Source organism: Apodemus sylvaticus, chromosome 4 (genome assembly GCF_947179515.1).
Source record: "Apodemus sylvaticus chromosome 4, mApoSyl1.1, whole genome shotgun sequence".
Taxonomy (NCBI): domain Eukaryota; kingdom Metazoa; phylum Chordata; class Mammalia; order Rodentia; family Muridae; genus Apodemus; species Apodemus sylvaticus.
The window spans coordinates 18,859,904-18,883,580 of record NC_067475.1 but is presented as its reverse complement, the minus strand read 5'-3'; the positions used below and the strand labels follow the sequence as shown (position 1 = coordinate 18,883,580).

The 23,677-nt window shown below is 38.3% G+C and overlaps 1 protein-coding gene across 13 annotated transcripts in view; it reads right to left on the bottom strand.

The window, feature by feature from the left end:
- Window positions 1-23,677, bottom strand: part of LOC127682610 (guanylate-binding protein 1-like) — a 265,092-nt gene that overhangs the window by 89,545 nt on the left and 151,870 nt on the right. For 4 of the 13 annotated variants that reach the window (XM_052179067.1, XM_052179066.1, XM_052179077.1 and 1 more), the window contains exons 4-8: window positions 22,360-22,469; window positions 19,188-19,384; window positions 18,646-18,888; window positions 16,453-16,733; window positions 15,280-15,492 (exon numbers count right to left, since the gene is read on the bottom strand). The exons of 2 other annotated variants lie outside the window; for them this stretch is intronic. In XM_052179067.1, coding sequence (XP_052035027.1) covers window positions 15,280-15,492; window positions 16,453-16,733; window positions 18,646-18,888; window positions 19,188-19,384; window positions 22,360-22,469 — 1,044 coding nt within the window. Of the gene's footprint in view, window positions 1-5,155; window positions 6,403-12,926; window positions 13,121-13,327; window positions 13,490-15,279; window positions 15,493-16,452; window positions 16,734-18,645; window positions 18,889-19,187; window positions 19,385-22,359; window positions 22,470-23,677 lie in introns of those variants that run through there. 7 more of the 13 variants (XM_052179073.1, XM_052179071.1, XM_052179076.1 and 4 more) reach the window with 6 other exon arrangements.

The window sequence follows — 23,677 nt, the reverse complement described above, 5'->3', positions numbered from 1 at the left end:
ATACTTCTTGAATTTCATCACTACTTTCAGCATCTACTAACAATTCAAGCTTATAAATTAATCATGGTAGCATTTGCTTTCAGATGACTATCTGCTCTTATCATGCCAGATATTTATTAATGGGGCTCAAGAGAAAACAGAAGCATTGTTCCTACTTGCATTCATTCATTCATTTGGTTGCATAGCATAGACTGCTAAGTACTTATTTCATTCCCTGTGCCTTAGTACTTTGTGATCATTCCTTATTTTGATGGCTGGCTTGCTTCCTGTGTTCACTGAGGCTCCTTCAGCTGGATCCTGTGCTTGTCTGGCAGTCTCCCATGGCATTCCCAGTGCAGTGATTCTCTCTGTCACCACACAGTCTTCCAGACACAGCTCATACTTTTCCTATATTGCCCTAGCATTGAGAATTCCTCCCAAAGGTTTGGTTTCTTTAAGTTCACAGTAGTATTTATACCAAAAATATCACACGGGGAATATTTGTTGCTTTAAGGTAAAACAGTATCTTCTGGAACACGATAGGGTCTTTGAACCCATGAAGTCACAGTAGCAGCAGCTGCCTTTAGAAAACCCACATAAAGCTGGTAGATGGTGGCCTTCAATCCAGCACTTGGGGAGTAGAGGCACATGGATCTCTAAGTTTGAGGACAGCCTGGTCTACACACGAGGTTCAGCACAGCCAGGGCTACACAGAGAAACACTATCTTGAAAGCAAAACAAAAGAAAAAAGAAAACCGGCATAAAACCCAGCAGTCAACATTCCATCATAGATCTGTGAGAAGCACAGGATGCCTCATGGATAACTGAAGTCATATTGGCACTTCATGACTCCTGGAGAAGCCAGGTTTGTTTTTCTTTTTTTTTTGTTTTTTTGTTTTTTTGTTTTTTGTTTTGTTTTTTTGTTTTGTTTTTTTTGTTTTTTTGTTTTTTTGGTTTTTTTTTTTTTGACTGATTTTTTTTATTCGATATAATTTATTTACATTTCAAATGATTTCCCCTTTTCTAGCCCCCCCCACTCCCCGAAAGTCCCGTAAGCCTCCTTCTCTTCCCCTGTCCTCCCTCCCACCCCTTCCCAGTTCCCCGTTCTGGTTTTGCCAAATACTGTTTCACTGAGTCTTTCCAGAACCAGGGACCACTCCTGCTTTCTTCTTGTATCTCATTTGATGTGTGGATTATGTTTTGGGTATTCCAGTTTTCTAGGTTAATAACCACTTATTAGTGAGTGCATACCATGATTCACCTTTTGAGTCTGGGTTACCTCACTTAGTATGATGTTCTCTAGCTCCATCCATTTGCCTAAGAATTTCATGAATTCATTGTTTCTAATGGCTGAATAGTACTCCATTGTGTAGATATACCACATTTTTTGTATCCACTCTTCTGTTGAGGGATACCTGGGTTCTTTCCAGCATCTGGCAATTTTAAATAGGGCTGCTATGAACATAGTAGAGCATGTATCCTTATTACATGGTGGGGAATCCTCTGGGTATATGCCCAGGAGTGGTATAGCAGGATCTTCTGGAAGTGAGGTGCCCAGTTTCGGAGGAACCGCCAGACTGCTTTCCAGAGTGGTTGTACCAATTTGCAACCCCACCAGCAGTGGAGGAGTGTTCCTCTTTCTCTGCACCCTCTCCAACACCTGCTGTCTCCTGAATTTTTAATCTTAGCCATTCTGACTGTTGTAAGATGAAATCTTAGGGTTGTTTTGATTTGCATTTCCCTAATGACTAATGAAGTTGAGCATTTTTTAAGATGCTTCTCCGCCATCCGAAGTTCTTCAGGTGAGAATTCTTTGTTTAACTCTGTACCCCATTTTTTAATAGGGTTGTTCGGTTTTCTGGAGTCTAACTTCTTGAGTTCTTTATATATATTGGATATTAGCCCTCTATCTGATGTAGGGTTGGTGAAGATCTTTTCCCAATTTGTTGGTTGCCGATCTGTCCTCTTGATGTTGTCCTTTGCCTTACAGAAACTCTGTAACCTTATGAGGTCCCTAATTTCTTTCTCAGCCTGCTGTGGAATCTTCTGGGTATATGCCAGGGAGAGGTATAGCAGGGTCCTCCGAAAATGTCATGTCTAGTTTTCTTAGGAACCTCCAGACTGGTTTCCAGAGTGGTTGTACCACCTTACAATCCCACCAGCAGTGAAGGAGTGTTCCTATTTCTCCACATCCTCCCCAACACCTGCTGTCTCATGAGTTTTTAAACTTAGCCATTCTGACAGGTGTGAGGTGAAATCTCAGGGTTGTTTTGATTTGCATTTCCCTAGTGGCTAATGATGTTGAGCATTTCTTAAGGTGCTTCTCGGCCATCCAAATTTCTTCAGGAGAAAGTTCTTTGTTTAGGTCTGTACCCTATTTTTTAATAGGGTTATTTTGTTCCCTGGAGCCTTTTCAACAAATGGTGCTGGTTCAACTGGAGGTCAGCATGCAGGAGAATGCAAATTGATCCATTCTTATCTCCTTGTACTAAGCTCAACTCCAAGTGGATCAAGGACCTCCACATAAAACCAGACACACTGAAACTTATAGAAAAGAAACTGGGGAAAACCCTTGAGGACATAGGCACAGGGGAAAAGTTCCTGAACAGAACACCAATAGCTTATGCTCTAAGATCAAGAACTGAAAAATGGGATCTCATAAAATTAGAAAGTTTCCTAAGGTAAAGAACACTGTCAAAAGGACAAAACGGCAACCAACAAATTGGGAAAAGATCTTTACCAACCCTACATCTGATAGAGAGCTAATATCCAATATATACAAAGAACTCAAGAAGCAATATGAACCTTAAAACATTTATGCCCTCTGTGTGAGCTCTTCTTTACCAGAGTTTAATTAATTTGCCATAGTTGGGACAGGGACATTTAGGGTAAAGACTGCCTCTGTCAACCAACCCTGCCCATTCATATCTGTCTTGCTTGCAGCCTCCTCTGGTTAGAATAAACCAGCAGTCTGGTGAACACTTTTGCCTGAATCCTTTAGAGAAGAAGCAGTCTTTCAATGCCTGACAGCTTTGCTTCAGGTTGCCTTTGCAGAGCGCTTGGTCCCCTATTATAGGTGCTGTGACATGGACCCTGTAGTAACCCAGGAACTTCCAGGTTTTCATGAGAGAACTTGTGAGGAGTTAGCTCTTTAATAGAAAAATGCTTAAGATGATGAAAGTGAAACTAAAGAACTTCCTAACATGGGTTGGGGGTGGAGGGATGACTCAACCACCACAGCAGGAGTGAGGGGAGTGCTCAAGTGAGGAGGGCCTCAGGGATTTCTCAGGTAGAGATTGATAAATGGTACAGTTTCTTGTGGGTGTTTAAAAACTCAAGATGATGCGCTCATTGAAGAGGGTGTGGTTTTAAGACCATTCTGTTGTGTTTCTGTCCTGTTTTTGTCAATTAGTGCTTGTTTTGTGAAATTGCCAGCCCCACTGGGTTACAAAAAATTAGCAAGAGATTGTGCAATTCAGAAGTGGACATGTATTGTTTAAAATCCATTTCTCTATAGCCCAAAAGAGTAAAGAGGGAAAGAAAAAGGTTAGAATTAGATAGAACAGTGAGGGAAGGAGGAAAGAGAAAGAAGGGAGGAGACAAAGAGAGGGAGGAGGAGGAAGGGAGAGAGGAAAGGAGGGAAGGAAGGAGGGAAGGAGGGAAGGAGGGAAGGAGGGAAGGAAGGAGAGTGAAAAAAAAATCACTGAAAGTGAACCTGAGTTCCTTTAAACACATCAAATGCTGGGAAATCAGTTGCCTTGTTTGATTGGTTTTGTTCATTTGCATTTTGACTAAGATAATTTCTGTTAACATTATATACAATCCCAAAACAATTTTAGTATCACTTGAATATTTGTCAGTCATGTTATATTTAAGGGTAAATTAAAGGAATGTTTCTGGTTTCTAAGTTTAATGTGGTGGGGTTTCCAGTCTTTTGTAGTATGTTTCCTTAGAAACAAGTGAGTCAGAGTCCTGACCCTAAACTACTGAGTGTAAATAACATCTCTCAGAGGCTGAGGGAAGCCACAGTAGCTCTAAATCTTGGAGCTCTGTGAGTCTCAACGCAGGCTGGGAATGACCATATTGTTGATAAGTCACTGGCACTGTGGCTGTGAACAGTGTCCAAATGTGCTTAGATGACCTGTCCAGCAGGTCCAGTTATTCCAGAGTCCCAAAGAGGCACTACCTGAGGGTCAAAAATGGGGGAAAGAGAGAAAGGAGGCCAAGCACACTAACAAAGTCTGTCTGGGTTGTGTCATGGTCTCATTTAATGTCGGGGAGGTAAATGAGTTTTAAGGCTTACAAGAAGGAAGTGATCTTTACACAGTCAAGAAAAAGGAAAGAGTGGGGAAATTCTTGATGACTGCTGGCAGGAAGCAAAAAAGTCATCTGGCAGAGACACCTGCTGGCGGAGACACCTGTTGGTGTGTGTGTGGGGGGGGGGGGGGAGCATTCAGTGGTTTTTCTTGTAATGTTCTCGCACAGACAGCTCAAGGGGAAGGCTCTAGTTAATTGTTCTCATATTTTGGCAGCCACCACCTTAGGGCCATGAGTAAGCATTAAATCTGAATAGCTCAGGTTGGCTTTTCATACTTAGAATTTCTGAAGACATCTAATTAACCTTCATGCTGATCTACCCACTGAGTAGAACTTTTTAACCTTTTAAAAAATTTTTATTATTAGATATTTGCTTTATTTATATTTCAAATGTTATCCCCTTTCCTCCTTATCCCTCTGAAAACCCCCTATCCCATCCCCCTCTTCTTACCATCCCCCTGCCCTTCCCTCTTCTCTGTCCTTTAATTCTCCTACACTAGTTCATCAAGCCTTCACAGGACCAATGTCCTCTCCTCTCATTGATGTCTGAAAAGACAATCCACTGCTACATATGTAACTGGAGCCATTACATGGTTAGTACTTAAAACTTTTCATGAATACAAATCAGACTCATAATTTTCTGAATACAACTGTTGAACTTTCTACAAGTACACATGATACTAGCATGCACTCAAAAGTATACTGCAGAAACACTACACTACCTACTGTTATTGTATAAGTTAATGTATCACCAGAAGTGTTTTATAAAAGCCCTGGGTTTATTTCCACCATCAGAAATCTAATTATACAGAAAGTATCTTTGTATTTCTTTATCCATGAGAGTGTTGAGCCCCATGACTATGACATTTCCTTTTTGTGGTTCTGTTACTCTGCAAAGCCGATGCCATCATCAATGGGAGCCTCAGTGACAGCTAAAAGTCTTTGAATTAACTCCCCTCTTACAGAAATTTAGGGGAGGATTTTATTACATCATGCACAATGTATAGCATGCATTTGAAACAGTGTGTTATGGTAGGTTGATCATTTTTATTGACAGCTTTCACTTAGCCATGCTTCTGCTACATTGTAGAAGGCATTTTTTCTTAGAGACTTGCAAATCATGTCATAGCAGCAAAAGGCAGGTAAACATCAAACATGGTTTCAGAAGAGATGAGACTGTGGTCATGAGCCTTAGAAGAATAGAACAAAATTTCTTTTGAGTTCTCCATTCTGTGATTGTAGAAGTCATTCTAAAACCCTTAGAAGGAGAAAATGTTTTTAAAAATTATAAAGAGAGATTAGAAAGGAAATACAGAAGGCTGGAGCATAAAACAAAGCAAGAAGTTCTCTAAAGCAGGGAGATGTATTACCCACTCACAGGTGCATTCTGCCTGGAGGGGAATTTTCTCCCACTCTCCAATGGGTTTCTCTGTTCATCCAGCAGGCACAGAGCTTCCCCACACTGAGCACCACCCAATGTTTACCCTGAGAACCTGCAGACAGCATGAGACCCAAAAAGCTGTGTTATACAGATATGTTCAGATTTTTATCATGATTACAACATGCCAATCTCAGCTGAGGACAAAGCTAAATCTTTTAATTACTTGTGAGCATATGACTGAGAATATCCAGAAGGGAGTGTATGTGATACAAAAATGTTTACCCAAAAGCAGTTGCCATATCACTGTGTGGTAAAACAAATCCCAACCATAAAATTTAGTATGTATACACAGTCCATGTTTACAATTTCAAATATAAGACCAAATTAAAGATCACATGAATCTTTAGTTCTAACACAAACATGAACTGAATCTCTTCATAAGCCAAACATTCTTTTTACATGTAAACTCCACTTTGTTAACTTTATTTCTACCTTCTTCCCAATAATGTCTTCAAATCTATTTTGGTGTCAAGCTACTTCACAGTCCAAAGCTGTCCCAGAAGTTTAATCTTTGTGAGTAGAACCACAGAGGAGAGCCTTAGTCTGTTTGAATTTTAGAGAATGGTGCATGATGAAGATGACACGATGTCCTTGATATTCTGTATTTCTTTAAATAGTTTCTTGCACTCATTCATTAATCCTTCCTTGAGAAGTCTTTCATATTCCTAAAATGGAGATGGAAAATGAATTCAGACTGCATCCCATATTCTTCACACTCTCACAGAGAATAGTTTGGTAGTTACACTAAACGCTGGGGGAGGGGGCACAGGATTTTGACATTTTGACAATTTTTTCAAAAGCCTTTTCCTTCTTTAAATTCCATGGTTTCTTTCCCCTGTCTTCTCCTCTCCCTCTCCTCTCCTCTCTCTCTCTCTCTCTATATATATATATATATATATATATGTATATGTATATATATATATATACATATACATATATATATATATCTTGCTTTAGAATGTAACCTGACAGTTCTAAACACCAGTAGCCTACATCCCTCAGGTCCTCTTCTTACATCCTTTGACTCATGTAAAACACATTTTTCTATAAAATCAGCACCTGCTTAGTGCAGACTCTCAAACACATGGAAGAATGCTCAAACAAAATGGAAGGTCACTACCTGAATCAGAATCAGGGCAGGCATTCAAACAAGGGATTTAGTACATGTCCCAGTTGTAGTAACCAAGACAGAAGACAAATATATTAAAGCAAGTAGGGTCTTCAGTGCTCAGGCCATTTTATTAGCAGCCATGGAGACTCAATATATATGTGCAAGGATGCCCAGAAAACATGATGTTACTGGCAATGTGAGCATTTAACCATTTTGATTTAAGGTTTGAAACTGACTCTATACTTTGAGATGCTTCTAGAGATAAGAGCATTCTGGGTGTGGCAGAAGCAAATATTCTATTGGTCCCATTCAATATAAAAAAATTGAGTTGAATATTATATCATGGAATCTGATGCAAAAAGTCATTTTACATGTAGAAATTACAATTACTCTATTTAGCATGTGAGAAAATAATTGTCCTTGATAGGTTAGTTGAGGATTTTGTCACAGAAATCCTAGAAAACACTAGAGGAAAATTTGTGATTCAAATCTACAATTTGATAGACATACCCTGAAATGGGCTTCTTTTAGCAATAAGCAATTAAGACTTAAAGAGCCAGTAGTGGTCAGGAAAAAGAGCTGTAAGGGGATGATAATGTTATAAGGTTTGTGAATGATACCCTGCATTTGGGGTATTGTATGTTATTGCCCTTGGATTGAGGGTGGGGAGGATGGAGCACAAAGTCTCTATTCACAACTCAGTCAAGCCTTGACCTTGTGAACCTAATGACTCAACCTCTTGATTGATTGGACCACTGGAACTTAAAATTAAAATGGTGCAGCTGACTCTGCTGGCCTCCATCAGGCCTGCCTATCAAAAAAACATTTAGGTCCATGGAACAAGTAAGAACAAGGTAAAAGGCTGTAAAAGGTTTACTAAGCAAATGTAACAAAGGATCAGACTGGAGTAGTCATTCTCATATCTAATAATATAGACTTTCAACCAAAATTAATCAAAACAGATGGGGACACTTCATACTCATAAAAGGAAAAAATCCATCAGGATGACTCCACAATATTGAACATACATGCTCCAAATGCAATGGCACCCACATTCATAAAGAAACATTACTAAAGCTTAAACCACTTATCAAACCCCAAACATTAATAGTGAGAGTCTTCAACATCCCACTTTTACTGAAGGATAGGTCATTGAGACAGGAACTAAAACTGAGAAATAATGAAATTGAGGTTATGAATCAAATGGACCTATCAGTGAGGAATTCATTTTTCATATTCTATTCAGAAGCTAAGCCATGGACCATTTAGACCACTTGCTATCTATCCTAAATGAAAGGTATTCTACTTCTACAGTTTTGTAGCTGATCAGCCTGACCTAGTCCCTTAAGGCTGCTCTACCCAGTCTCCAGTTAGCACCTCAAAATGACACAGCAGGAGGCTAGGTAAAGCTTCAATTGTGCTTCTCTAAGTAGAAGTCCCTAGGAGAAGGGGGGGGCAGTACTCATCCCTGCCCTTTGTCTTGCACAACTCTTAGAGCTTGTATTCACTCTGACTTTGCATATTCAGATAATAAATTTATAAGAGGTTATAACAGAGAATGCCTACATGCATATACACTAAGAACAATTATCTGGCTTAACTTTCACTATTTGTCACTGGCTTACAGGGTCTTTGGAAGGTTAAAACTGTAACTAGGCCATCCTTGAAGTCTTGTTTTAACAAACTCAGTGAATATCTTATCTCCTGTTTTTGCTCCTGCAGTGTATATCTTCTTTATGACCTTCATTTAATGATTTCTGTAACACCTTGTAATAAGCCCTAAGTCTTAGTCATCTGCTGTTATCTCAGAAGCAATAAAGAAGTCCTGTTATAAAAGGAACTCTGTTTATGTGGATGTTGTCATATGGAAACATTAGTAACCCTGGCATGCTAGATATTTCTGTAGAATAAACACTCTTTGTCTTTTCATACTATCTGAGTTCATAGCTCTGATAGCCTTCATAAAAAAAATTAGAGAAGTCTCATACTAGCAATTAAAAGTACACCTTAAAGGTCTAGAAAAAAAGGAAGCAAACACACCCAAGAGGAGTACGTGGCAAAAAATAATCAACTCAGGGTTGAAATCAATCTATTAGAAACAGAGAAGAGTTCAAAAAATCAACAAAACAAAGACCTGGTTATTTGAGAAAATTGTTCTTTTGGAAAAACAACAAGATAGATAAACCCTTATCCAAACTAACTAAAAGGCAGAAAGACAGTATCCAAATTAATAAAATCATAAATGAAAAGGGAGACATAACAGCAGACACTGAAGAAATACAAAGAACTCTTTGGTCTTACTTCAAACCCAGTACTTTACAAAAGTGGAAAATCTAAATGAAATGAATGATTTTGAAAGACTTTCTACATGGATAGGACTTAAATCAAGATCAGATAAACTATTTAAACAGTCCTAAAAACACCTAAGTTAATAGAAGCAGTTATTAAAAATCTCCTAACAACAACAACAAAAAACTCCAGATTGTTTTAGTGCAGAATTATACCTGAAATTCATAGAAGAAGTAACACCAATACTTCTCAAACTATTGCACAAAATAGAAACAGAAAATATATTACCCAATACATTCTATGAGGTCACACCCTGATACCTAAACCACACACTCAACAAAGAATGAGAACATCAGACCAATTTCTCTTATGAACATTAATGAAAGGATACTCAATAAAATACATTCAAACTGAATCAATAATGACATCCACCATGATCAAGTAGTCTTCAAACCAGGGATGCAGAAATGGCTCAATTTATGAAAATCAATAAATGTAATCTACTATATAAATATACTGAAAGGAAAAATAACTCACATGATCATCTCACTATAGCTGAAAAGGCCTTTGACAAAAATCTAATACCTCTTCATATTAAAAGTCATGGAGATATCAAGGATTTAAGGTTTATACGTAACCATAATTAAAGCAATATACAGCAAGCCAATACTAACATCAAATTAAATTGATTTAATTAAGTTAAATCAATATTACAAAAAGTACAAAAAGGATAAGGCTGCCCACTCTATCCCTATCTATTCAATATAGTATTTGAAGTTCTAGATAGAGCAATAAGACAACTAAAGGAGATCCTGGGGATACAAATTGGAAAGGAAGATGTCAAAGTATCACTGTTCTTAGGCAATATGATAGTATACATAAACAACTGCCAAAATTCTACCAGAGAACTCCTACTGCTGACAAATACTTTCACCAATGTGTTAGCTAGATACAAAATCAACTAAAAATGACTGATTAGTTCTTTTTTACACAAAGGATACATGGGCTGAGAAAGAAATTAGGGAAACAACACCTGTTACAATAACAACAAATAATATAAAATATTTTGGTGTAACTAACCAAGCAAGTGAAAGACTTATATGACAAGAATTTCAAGTCCCTGCAGGAAGATATCAAGAACTGGAAAGATCTCTTCAACTTTTGGATCAGTAGGATTAACATACACAGTGAAAATGACAATCTTACCAAAAACAACCTACAGATTCAATGCAATCCCCATCATAATTCCAACATATTTCTTTACAATCCTTAAAAGAGCAATTCTCAATTTCATATAGAAAAACAAACAACAACAACAACAAAAAAAAACAGAAAAGCTAAAACATTCTTGTACAGTTAAGCACCCCTGGATGAATCACCATCCTTGATTTCAAGATATCCTATAGATCAATAGTAATTAAAACTAATTGGTATGGTATTGGCATAAAAACAGACTGCTTGATCAATGGAATAGAATCAAAGACCCAGAAATAAGCATACACATCTATGGACAGTTGGCTTATGACAAAGAAGCCAAAACCATGCAATAACAAAATTAAAGAATCTTCAACAAATTGTGCTGGTCTAACTGAAAGTCTACATGTAGAAGATTTCAAATAGACGCATAATTATCACCTTGCACAAAACTCAAGTCCAAGTAGATCACAGACCTCAATATCAAACTGAACACACTAAACCTAAGAGAAAAGAAAGTGGGGGAAGTGCCTTGAATTCATTGGTGTGGCAGAGGAGACAAATTTCTGAACATAGCATCAATAGCTCAGGAACTAAGATAAACAATAAATGGGGTCTCATGAAACTGAAAAGCTTTTACAAGACTAAGGAACCCATTAATAGGACAAAATGCCAGCCTACAAAATGGAAAAGTATTTTCATCAATCCTACATATGACAGAGGACTAATATCCAAAATATGTAAAGAACTCAAGAAATTGAACACCAACAAATCAATTAAAAAATGAGGTACAGAGCTAAAGAGAGAATTCTCAACAGAGGAATCTCAAATGGCTGAGAAGCACTTAAAGAAATCTTTAATATCCTTAGTCATGAGGGAAATACAAATCAAATCTACCCTGAGATTCCATCTTATACTCATCAGGATGCCTAAGATAAAAAACTCAAGTGGCAGCAAATGCTGGCGATGATGAGGAGAAAGAAGAACACTCTATTACTGCTGGCTGGGGTGCAAACTTGTAAAAACTCACATTGAAAGTCAATTTGGCAGCTTCTCAGAAAATTGCGAATAGTTTTATCTCAAGATCCATCTATAACACTCCTGTGTACATACCCCAGAGATCCGCGCCCCTCATACCACAGGGACACTTGCTCAACTATGTTCATAGCAGAGTTATTTGTAAAAGCCAGAAGCAGGAAGCAACCTAGATGTCTCTGAACTGGAGAATGGATAAAGAAAATGTGATACATCTACAAAATATAATAGTATTCAGCTATTAAAATCAATGACACCATGAATTTTGCAGGCAAATGGCTGGAACTTGAGTGTATCATTCTGAGTGAGGTAACACAGAACCAGAAAGATATACATGGTTTGTACTCATTTATAATTTGACATTAGCCATAAATGCAGAATAACCATGCTAATCCACATACCCAAAGTAACTAAAAAATAAGGAAATCCCAAGGGAGAATGTGTGACTCTCACACAGAGGGGGAAACAAAAGATTCATCAGACTTGGATGGATGGAGGGAACTGTGTGAGAGATGATGAGGGGAATGAGGATGGTGATCAGGTTTGGAGGGATAGGGCAGGAGAGGCTTAGAGTGATACTGGAAATCAAAGGGAGACATCTCTTGGACAGGCTTGAGACCTGGGTTGGGGGAGATCCTAGGGATGATACTAGCTGAGATTCCTATCAGCAGGAGATATAGAGACTGAACTGGTCACCTCCTGTAACTAGGCAGGACTTCCAGTGGAAGGAGGGGGATGTCAACCCAACCGTAGATCCTTTAACTTAAAATTTGTTCTACCTACCAGATGTATAGGGATAAAGATGTAGCAAAGACTGTGGGAATGGCCAGTTAATGACTGGCCCAACTTGAGAACTATCCCCAATGGGAGAGGGCCAACCCTTGACACTATTAATGATTTTCTTCTATCTTTATAGACTGTAACCTAGTATAACTGTTTCTTGAGAGGCTTCATTTAGCAGCATATGAAAACACATGCAGAGACCCACAGCCAAACATCAGGTTGAGTCTTATGGAAGAGTTGGAGATAAAACTGAGGAAAGGGGTTTGGGGGAGATCAAGGACTTTTACAAAAAGACATACAGAATCAACTGACCTAGGCCCATAGAAACACCCAGAGATTGACCCTCCAATTTTAGAGCATACAGGGCTTTGACTTAGGCCCCACCCCACCTTTTGGAGCAAATGTGAAGTTTGGCCTTCCTGTGGCTCCATTAACAGTTGGAGCAGGGGCTGTATCTGACATTGCTATCTACCATTGGATCCCCTTCCCCTACTTGGACTTCATGATTGGGTCTCAGTAGCAGAGTCCTGCTGGGACTAGATGTCCTACAGTGGGTGGTACCAAAGAGGACTTCCTCCTCTATGAGAAGAAGGGGAAAGTGGAATGGGGGTAAGGAATTATAAGGGCAGAACTGGGAGAAGAGAAGGGAGGGACTGCAATGGTGAATAAAAAAGTTACAAGAGAAAACAAACAAACAAATAGCCAAAATATCAAAAACAAATAAAACCTTATGAACCAAAGAACCCAGGGCAATCAGAATTTGGTGCAGCCAGGTACCTGAACTTTAAGGGAAATGATTCTTTCTTGCTCTGCCATGAGCTCTTTCCGTTCTTGCTCCATCTTCTTGGTCATCTGTTTCATGAGCTCGTGATAACTCTTTTCCTTCTGTTCCATCAGCTGCTCATGCTTCTTTTGCATTTCCTCCACTGCTCTCTTTGCAGCTTCTGCGGTTTCAGCTTTTACACGTTCCACTGAGAAGAGAAAAAAGTAAAGGAGATGAGTAAGTTTTGAGCTGCTTTTGTTTTTTTACCACATTGTGGAATCTTTATCCTGGAAACTGGCTAATGAGGAGGAACACTGCCTTGTCTACTGGTTTAAAAACAGCCACCATGAAGCTAAGAGTGACATTTGTCACTACAATAATATCTTTGTCTCTACAATGATGATGTCTTATGGACCAATATTGCAGCTCATGCTGAGAATTTCCAGCATCTGGAATCATCTCAGTAGCTCTTTCCTTCAATCTGCTTTTCCTTTTCTGTGAGTGACTGGTCCATCTTTAGAAGTGTCTCAGCCACCTCCTCCTTGGACTCATTGTACTTTCTCAACATCTCTTCAGCCTAGATGTTGAAGTAAGAAAGAATGAGGAAGTAAGTATGTAAGTTGAAGAAAAATCATGCTTATTTCTTTCAATTTAATTTTATCAACTATGGAGCAAATACCTTGTAATTCAAATAGTATTTTAGGTTTAGGGTTTTAAAATGAACTTGAGGTCTCCCCCAGTCTCAGTCAGCTGACTCTATTCATCTGTCTGTATCTTTGATGCCTTATTCCCTTCAAAATATTTATTTTGTATGTTACCTTCAGCTAAATATGTTGATTTTCACTTAAAAATGTAACCATATTTAATTGAAAAACAATTTTATCATACAATACATTCTGATCACATGTTTTCTTCCCTCCAATTGACCCAGATCCTCCAGGCCTCTTTACCCGCCCAACTCCTCTCCTTGCCTTTTCTTCCTTTCTCCTTTTAAAAAACAAACAGGTAAAGAACTCCCTACCAAAAAATAAATAAATAAATAAATAAATAAATAAATAAATAAATAAATAAATAACTGTCACACAAAACCAAATCACTAAAACACAGAAGTGTAACTGTAATTAATATAAGAGCAAAAGATAAATAAAATAAACAAACAAAACCCATCCAAACACAGGGAGATAAAATGTCTACAACAATACCATTGACTTTGTTTTGTGTTGACTATACACTTTCCTGCATGGACCCTACCCTGAAGTATTAACTAGGAACTTATCCTTGTCATCTGGTCCAAACAAACCTCCTGGCATTAGACCATCCTTCCTGCCTTAATGACTTCTGCATATCAGTCTGAGAACATCTAGAATTCTGCCATAACATTTCAAAAAGAGTTACCATGGTGATTTGAATGAGAATGGCCCCCATGGACTCAAATATTTCCATGCTTAGTTATCAGGGAGTAAAAGTATTTGAGAATGATTTAGGGTATGGACTTAATCAAGCGAGTATGCCTAGTGCTTTAAGGTTTGAAAAACTTAGGTCAAGCCAGTGTCTGTACTTCAGGATATAAAGCTCTCTGCTTCTTTTCTAGCCCCATGTCTACCTGTGCGTCAACATGCTCCTCATCATGATGATAATGGACTAACTCTCTGAAGCTGTATATAAGCTCCACACTAGTTTTCTTTTAGAAGACTTGTCTTGGTCGAGGTGGCCATTTAAAAATAGTATGTAGCCAAATCTAATCTTGACCTCAAGTGCCTAAGTAGGGCAATTTAAAATGGCTAAGGGCAAAGACTACGTACTCTGAATTTTCATTCATGTTATAAAGCTCATTGACACTGTGATCTTGAGTGAGGTCTTAACTTCTTTCTGCCACAATTTCCTTTTCTTTCTCTGAGATAATAAAAATAATAAATACTTAATGGAATTGATGTCAGAACTCAATGAGGTAACTTCTACAAAACAGGGAGGACAATCTCTGTACCAACTGCTATTGCTATATTACTGGCCTGTAAGCTATCATTACCTAGAGTTTGTGAGAAAACTTAGTAGTTACTTGATTTGGTTATTCCTTAAATTACATTAGCCCTAGCTCCCTGAGAAGTACAGTAAACATTGGGGATAAATAAATAACTGCTGGATGATTAGATGAATAAATGAGAGAATGAATGATTTCTACAAATATTTCTTAGAGGTCCAATTGTACTCCGAAGGAAGAAGCTGCTATCTGTTTCATAGTTGACTACCTGTATGAATATAAGACAAAGGTACAGCCCACAGACAGCATTGTACCTTCCTTTCAGAGATTGACATTTGATGGAGATTCTATACCAAGCACGACAAAATGCTACCCACATATCCATTTACCTGGAGTCCCTTTCCAGGAGTCTGCTTATACATTTTCTCCAGTTCTTGTTTCTTTTGAAGATAAAGGTAGTAACCTCCTGGTTTATGAAATGAACCCTGCTTCACTTCTTCTTCCAGAGGGCCAAAGATCCTCTCCAGTAAATCTGAGCATCGAGCTGATGACATGTCCATGTTCTTCTTAACAAAGGCATCTTGCTTGCCTTCCAGCTGGGTCTGGTGGTGGACAGGAGGGAGATACACAACAGACTACTGAATAATGTCTAAATGGGGCCACAGTCTTCACATTACTGTAAGATCTCCTCAGGTCCCTTCAGAAACTGGCCCTTTAGTTCATAAGTCTCTGAAGGAATCCTTCTGTATCTCTCCTGTTACACACGCTTCCTATCGTAGAAAGTGATTGTCAATGCACACATGCTACATCATAGGAAACCATTTAATTTTCAAGTCTCTGATTTTAGGGATAGCTCCTATCACAAAGGTTAATAGTTAGACAGGCTCCTTTGAACTCCTTGAATGTACCACTCCAATATTTTGGGTCCTTACCCTTTGTGGACAGATAATTCCTGGTGTGTAATTCAGGATGAGCAATAGCAATTTCAGAGGTCTCTAGTCAGATAATGAGTAACAAACACAGAGTACTAAGGCCAGAGACTTTACTAAAAGTACTCAATAAAAGAAAAAATATATTTTTTTGATATTGTAAAATTCTGTGTTTTTTGTCACTATGAAGCTAATGAACAATGATGATGATAATGATGTGAATCTCATCATATAGAGTAGATAATGGAATAGAATATCTATATACCTTACATCCTGAAAGTAACTTAGATAAGAAGATGACTATTTCCTACTGACACTGACTAGCTAGCTTCACTAGAAGTTTTGATCACAACAATGTATCATTAACAAAATCAGGGCATGCTAATCAGGGAGGGATCATCACCGATCAAATGTCCATGTTTTCTTATAATAAACAAAATGAAATTTTGTGGAAAATGTAGTTAACAAAAGTGCTTGATTTTTTTTTTATCAAAGTCCAGCAGAATCTAATCATTAAATAGTCACTAAATCTGTGCACATCACTGAGTATCCCTGCCTTGGAGACTAAAGACAATTCCTTCCTCTAAAAGACACATTTTTCTTGACTATTAAGATGATGAGTGCCACACTTACCCCTAATTCATTCTGGAAATTTTGGTCTACATCCATGAAAGAATTTTTCACAAAGATCTCAGTGGCCTCACTCTCACAGGTTCTGTGCAGGGCCAGCAACTCCTGGAGGGTTTCTGTGGGCATCTGGATCTTCTGATTCATCTGTTCTTCATAGTGGGTGATGGCCTTTTGCACTGCTGCTGAGTTCTCTATCCGGGCCAAAGTCATCACAGCACTCTCCATGCAGGGGAGAGACCCACTGCTGATGGCATTGACATAAGTCTCCACCAGGCTTTTTAGACCTATATAAAGGAGTTTCAAAATGACTATTAGTCTCTGTACAGAGTACATGATTTCTACAATTTTCTAAGAAAGAACACCAAAGGGATAATGTAATATAACCTGGAGATCCAGAAATCAAAGCCCAATTTTACTGCCTCTTCATTTATCCCAGAGATGGATTTTGTATTGAATCTCTTAGGACAGGGTTCGGAAGGCTGGAAACACTGTATCTCCTTATTTTAACACCCCTCATTTTTTTTTTAAAAAATTTCCTTCTCATTATCTTTCCTTTCTCTCTCATTAAATGGTCAAAGAGAAAACTTGTCACTGTCTTTCTCCTCTTCCTCTTCTTTTGTTGTGGTTGGGTGGATTTTGTTGCTGTTCTTTTTTACTTCTCTTCCTTCCTTCTTTCCTTCCTTCCTTCCTTCCTTCCTTCCTTCCTTCCTTCCTTCCTTCCTTCCTTCCTTCCTTCCTTCCTTCCTTCTTTCATCACTTCCAAACTTTATTCCTTCTTTTCTTTCTTTTACTAACTTTAAGTGATACATGCTACTAGCACTGTTTCTACACTGTATAAATAGGTCTATCCATTTTTTCCCCAAGAGAGCTATAGAATAACCAAAACATTCAGGTTTTCTTACACCTTGGCTCTTTGTAGGACTGAAAGCATGGCATCACAGGAACCAGCTCTCAAGCAAGTAAGAGTAGATGTCAGGGCCTTCCTCTCAACAGTTCTATATGAGTCAGTCCTACATTTTCTTTTTTGTTTCTATAGTTGTGATGAATCATAGATTTTCTTTTTTTCTTTTGTTCAAATCTCTAATTACATTTTGTGCATGTGTTTTTTTTTTAATTTGGTTTTTCTTTCTTTGTTTGTTTATTGAAATAGTTTAGCTATATATCAAAGTTAACAGAAGTCTGAGAAATGTTAGAAATGATGAATTTGTATTTTTGATCCTCCTGCTTCCACTCCTGCAAAAATAAAATTACAGATTTTCAGAGCTATACCAGTTCATATGGTGTTGGGATAAAACCAACATCTTTGTGAATGCTTGTAAATCATTCTATGATCTGACCAACATCCCTGGCCCATGAGGTGCCTCACTCTATGGTGTTCCCTATAAATATCAGTGGAAAAATCCATATTAAATTATCCGAAGACAAACAACTTCACACACTCCAAAATCTAATTTCTCCTAATATTACTTTCCCAATAAATAAGACAATATATAGGAAATTAAGAGATTCAGTCCAAGGTGGCATATTGTAGTTCCTTCTTGGACCTACCATACTGTCATATTTTATTATAATGGAAATGTTTAAATTTGGCATCAAAATATATTAGCTTCCATGTCTCTTTGACACCTTTTTTCCTTAGACACTTTTTTTCTGCCATAATTTTGTTCTAACCCAATGAATGATTACTTAATTCTACTCAAGTGTTATATGTCTATAAATTAGAGACCTTCCTACAAAGCTTGGAACCAAGTTTACTTTCCTACTATCATGTTCTGCTCTATCAGGACATCACCACTGCATCATGACTCCACACCTCTCATGTATTCTCTTCTTTCAGTCACATAACTTCTACTTTCCTGAATTGGGAAGTCATGTCCTGCTTTACTCTGTTGCATTAGTCCAATGTGGTATTTGATCTTTTGTGACTTTCAGTTAGCCTCTCCATGAGTAGGGAACCATGAGCAAGTGGAAATTGTTTTTCAGGTTACATTGGATTCTGATGATTTCCCCTCCCCTTTGTTATTACAAATATGAGATTCTGAGAAGTAGATTTACTTTTCAAGTAAATTCTACCATGAGAGACATACAATACATTTCAACAACATCAACAATTGGTATTTGGTCTGGTTTGAAGTGGCTTTGTCAGTATCATACAATGGGGAGAAGACCCAATAAGAGGTAGAAGGGATGACTCACGTTTCCCATTGATTATGATGCCACCAGACAGAGTCTTGACACCAGAATCACTGTAGATGTATGAGCAGAATTTTTCAAATTCTTCTACAAATTCTTTATTCAGCTCCTCTTCCCGCATAAACTCTAGTTCCCTAAGTTGCTTCCTGTCAGCAGGCCTGTGGAAGATGAAGCATTTCCTCTTTGGGAAGAACTTCCTGATACACAGTCGTGGCTCATTAAATCTTTTAGTATTCTCATCAGTACCTTAAGGAAGAATATATTAGATGCAGTAAACTTTAAATAATTTTTTTAAAATATATGACCCTTTAAATAATACAACTTTCCCAAAGCAAGGGGGTAATAATTTATGTAGAATGAGCAAAACCAAAACAAAAGGAATGAAAAAGATCAGGCCTTCCTAACTCAGCCAGGCTGCGTTTTCATTTGCCACAGTAGCACTGAGGAAAGCATAATTACAGGGTCAAGAATTTTATCAGGAATGCAGATATTATCCTTCTGCTCTTGTTACCATTATATCCCAAACTTCCATTGTCCCCATTTACCTTTTTTCAGAGCCAGTGAACTCTCCAGGTACTCATCAGGAGTGATAGATTTTCCATCTTCTTCTAGATCCAGAGAGAAATCCCTCAGAGTCCACACAAAGTTGGGAAAGAAGCCTACAAAGTTACCTGAGTCATCTACATCACTCTGATCAGGTGAAGACTTTGATTTGATTAGATCAGTAAGTTTTGTCACATAGCTGGCATACTCAGTTAAGAAATCTACAGGGAAAACACCATTTTTCATTATGTGGATCTCACTACTACCCCTTAAAAAACAACATATTTATTTGTTAGCTTATTTATTTTCAGAAATAACTTGGTCACAAACACCTATTTTATATCTTCAATGGAAAAAGCACTGTCCCTGGGACAACCTTTTAAAATAAGCAAAAGAATGCCTGCACTATAGTTTATATCATACTTAAAGAGACAGACAATAATTACATGAATGAAATACAAAAAAATCCTCAAATATTGCTAAAATTGTGATGCAGAAAAATAAACCAGTCCAAGCAATAGTAAGTCAAATCATGGATCTGCCCAAGGAGCTTGCACAATGTATTCTTTAAAGGGATACCTTTATTCTGCAAGATTCTCGGTTTATCAAAAGTCCAAACATGAGGGATAGCAGAAGAACATTCCAAATAGAGGTTATATCACTTGTATACCCTTACATAGGAAAATGTGATAATATACTGAGTATAAATCACTCCTACCAGTGTGGTGGGGCACACCATCCAAAAGACCTACGTAGACAAACCCTAGTCTTCAATTTGATTTACAGTAAATGGAAGGCACTTTATGTAGAGAAGATATGATACAACATCATTTCTGAAGATCATACTGCTGGCATTCTAATTGATAATCAAGTGTATAAGCAAAGAATCATTTGTTAGCTGACATACTCAAGACAAGATAAACTTAGAGTTTGTCATGGAAGGTATGTAGCAGCAATGGAGGGGGTTGTTCCCTAATTGGTTCTCAATTTGTTCAATAAAGAAGGCCAGGAGCCAATTGCAGTTTGGAAGGGACAGGTAGGACTTCCGGGTCCCAGGAGGAAAAGGAGACACAGGAAAAGAACAGAGACTTTTGGGCGAGGTTTCAGGAGGAGAAGCACAATACAATCATGTAAGATCTTGGAGGAGCTAGAAATAGTGGCCCCTATCACTGCAAGATAGGCAAGGGGGTTGGCAGAGGGTAGCTGATACAAGCCATTACATTTAGGGCAGGAAGAGAGACAGGTATAATAAATTATTAAGTGCACACATTTCCAAGCAGAAGGTATTTGAGAACAGTAATTGTGCTCGTAAGCTAATTCTAAAGTAATAAAGCTACCTGAGTGTTTTTGATTGCCCAAAGGTGGGCAGAGAGAGAAACCTGGTTAGTGATGACTGCTTGGTAAAGCTAAGCCTGGAGGAACAAAAGGGAACTGGGAAAGGCTAGAGTGCAGGCAACAGCTTAAGGGTTCCAGCTCCCAGGCAAAGGTGGTAGCATGTTTTTAAACTAAACACAACATAGAGAATATGTCAATGTAAGGAAGTAACTCTGCTAATGGAGCTGAGAAGGGTAGAAAAATGACATCTTGTATACTAGGAAATGGTTATATCAAGTGATTTCTATGTTTTAAATCTGAACAATTATGCGAATGATAGGAAACATTAACACATTTAGAAACATAGAGGAAGAAGAGATTTTGTTAATTTTGATTTGAATTGTCTCTAAGACACCTACATGAGGTGTTCCATCAGCAGCTAAATGAGAAAGGCTGTATGTGGCTGTAACTACAGATAGATACTTGATCACAGCTGACACATAGGTGCTCCAGAAGCCCTTGAGGTCCAATGATAGTCCCTAGCGACAAAGTAAAACCAGGCTATCACAGGCACAGTGACTAGAGTCATACACTTAGAAGCCACAAGAAGAAGAGAAAGTAAACAGGAAAGGTTTGCTGGTGTGGTGGGTGGAATATTGGATAACTTAGAAACTCTATTGCTTAGAGCCACGTTATGCAAAAAGGAAGAAGAATTCAACTCCTGTAATCTGCTGAGACAAGCAATACAAAGGCCCCCTGGATAATGAGTTACTTGAGGTAAATATTTGAAGTTAAGTTCATTGAAATTTAGCAAAGGTTGATAACGATTTAGGCAAAGTAATAGGAGCACTGAAATAGTATGAAAAGAGGAGGGAACAGGAACATCAGGTATAGATGAGTGTCTTTTGGTCAAAAAATGTTGTGTCGAGTAGATGTTTGAAAAAAACAAAACTGGAAAGTTGCTGTACTCTGAGAGCCCATACTTTAGAAACCCTTGTCTTCTTTTTATTGGCATTAGAATGAGATTGTGCAACGTGGTCTACATACGAAGCATACCTGTGTCTTCCACAGTTCCTTAACTTGAAAAGTGTGAAGGTGGGATGACCCAAAACAGATGGTACCTCCAAGCACCTGAGAGATGAGCAGGGGATATTTCTTTCAACACATTTACTGGGCAGTTAGATGGTAACACAGATGCTGGCAGGAATGGTGATTTGTGGGGACACAATTTTAACTGATGTTGAAGATTTGAAGGCTGTGGAATATTAAGTCAGGAATGGATTTTCTGAGCAGTCTGTGACTCTATTTAAATGACACATAGGCCAGGAAAGCTTGAACTTGTGGTGGCACTGAGATAAACCTGGTAAAGTGAAAAGGATTTTTCAAATCCCTTACATTTGCAATACAATTATGGTGGTTGAAAGACAATGGTCTTACCTTCTGGTACAACTGATGAAATAATGAAACTATTCCTTCTAGGTTTAGGATTCCTTGATGAGATTGTAGGACAAATATTTCCTATAGTATTCAGTGGGCAGCCAGCATATTACTAACATTTAGAGATAATGATAATACTGATTGCTGAGAACATGAGTTCTGAATCACATTGAGGATTTAGAAAAATTCAGGAATTGATGAAGATAGGGATGCTCTCAGCATCTCTATCTCTGTCTATGGCAACATATGATGTAAGAAGTTAGAATTTGGTCTGGAAAGTGAGACAAACTCACATGAGGAGTATCAGAATTTGTTAATGAGAGACATACAATACTAAGGTCCTTGACTGCCTGTCTATCTCATATAATAATGATGATGATCTTTCTAGATTTAGGACTATGCTAGAGTACACCAAAAGGATACTGCAACTGGTCCATGGCCTGCTGGTTGATGGTTCCTATGCTATTGTAGATGAAGGTGCTGCTGAGGAGGACTGCCAAGGCAAAGATCCAGCAGTCATTCTGGTTGACTACCTACAGGTCAGTGGGTAAAGAAGAGTGACTAAGAGACTTTTCATCAACTCAGGTAGGCAAAGAAAGACTTTGTCCCCCATCAGCTATGACATCAAAGGTAACTCATTTCTACTACATAGTAATTTTCTACCTGTACAATGATTTTATGAATCTTCAACTCATGTGGTATAATTCAAATACAACAGTATACATCCATGTATATGAGAGCATGAAGGACATTTACACTTAGAAGTCATAATGCTGGTTAGTTACTAAAATCTATCCTGGCATTCTAGGTTTTACTCACAGGGCCATGGTAAGGGCCATTTTAGCACTAGGAAAAATAAGACAAAAGAGTTTTTTTTGCCTCATATTGGGGAGAGTAGTAATGTGATCCTCTGTGGAAATAAATGTTAGTATTTCAAATTGTGGTGGTTTGAAATAAAAAAAAAATGATGTCATAGCAAATTTTGTTAGATTGGATGAGAATGGCCTTTACAAGTTTGTATTTTTAAATGCTTTGACATCATTAATGGAGTGGAAAATGTTTAAAGAATTAGAAGTATTAGGAGGTGTGGCATCACTGGAGAAGTTAAGTCACTAGGGGTATGATTTAAAGTTTCAAAAGCCTATTCCAGTCTCTCCCCTCCCCCTGTTCTCTCACCTTTCCTCCCTTCCATTCTCCTACCCCACTCCATCCCTTCTTCCCATCCCCTCTCTCTTCTGCTGCTCATGGATCAGGATATATCTTTCACCTGCTGTTCTAGCACCATGCCTGCCATTCCTGCTGCCATGCTCTCTACCATGGGGATAATACACTAAGCCTCTGAAACAGTTAAATGCTAGCTAAATGCTTTTAAAAAAATAATAGTTGGTGCACAGCCAACCAGGAGAAAGGAGAATGTGATCTCCCAGCAGTGCTTTCACTTCTGGGCATGGAGGTGAGATCCCCACTTTCCACTACAACTGTCTGGAGGGGAACAGCTAGGAGTGCAAAGGGCATATGATCAGTGGAGGAGCTGGGAGAGGGTCCTTCTGGTTTCCATTTGCACCATGTAGCCAGGCAGCTCCACAATCTTCCATGCATGGCCTGCCAGGAGAGAGTAATCTCCCACCAGTGCTTTCACTACTGGGCACTGAGGTGAGATCTCCACTTTCTCTCGAATAATGGTCAGAAGGGAAATGGCTAGTAGTGCACAGGGCATTCTCTCAGTGGAAGAGGTGGGGAA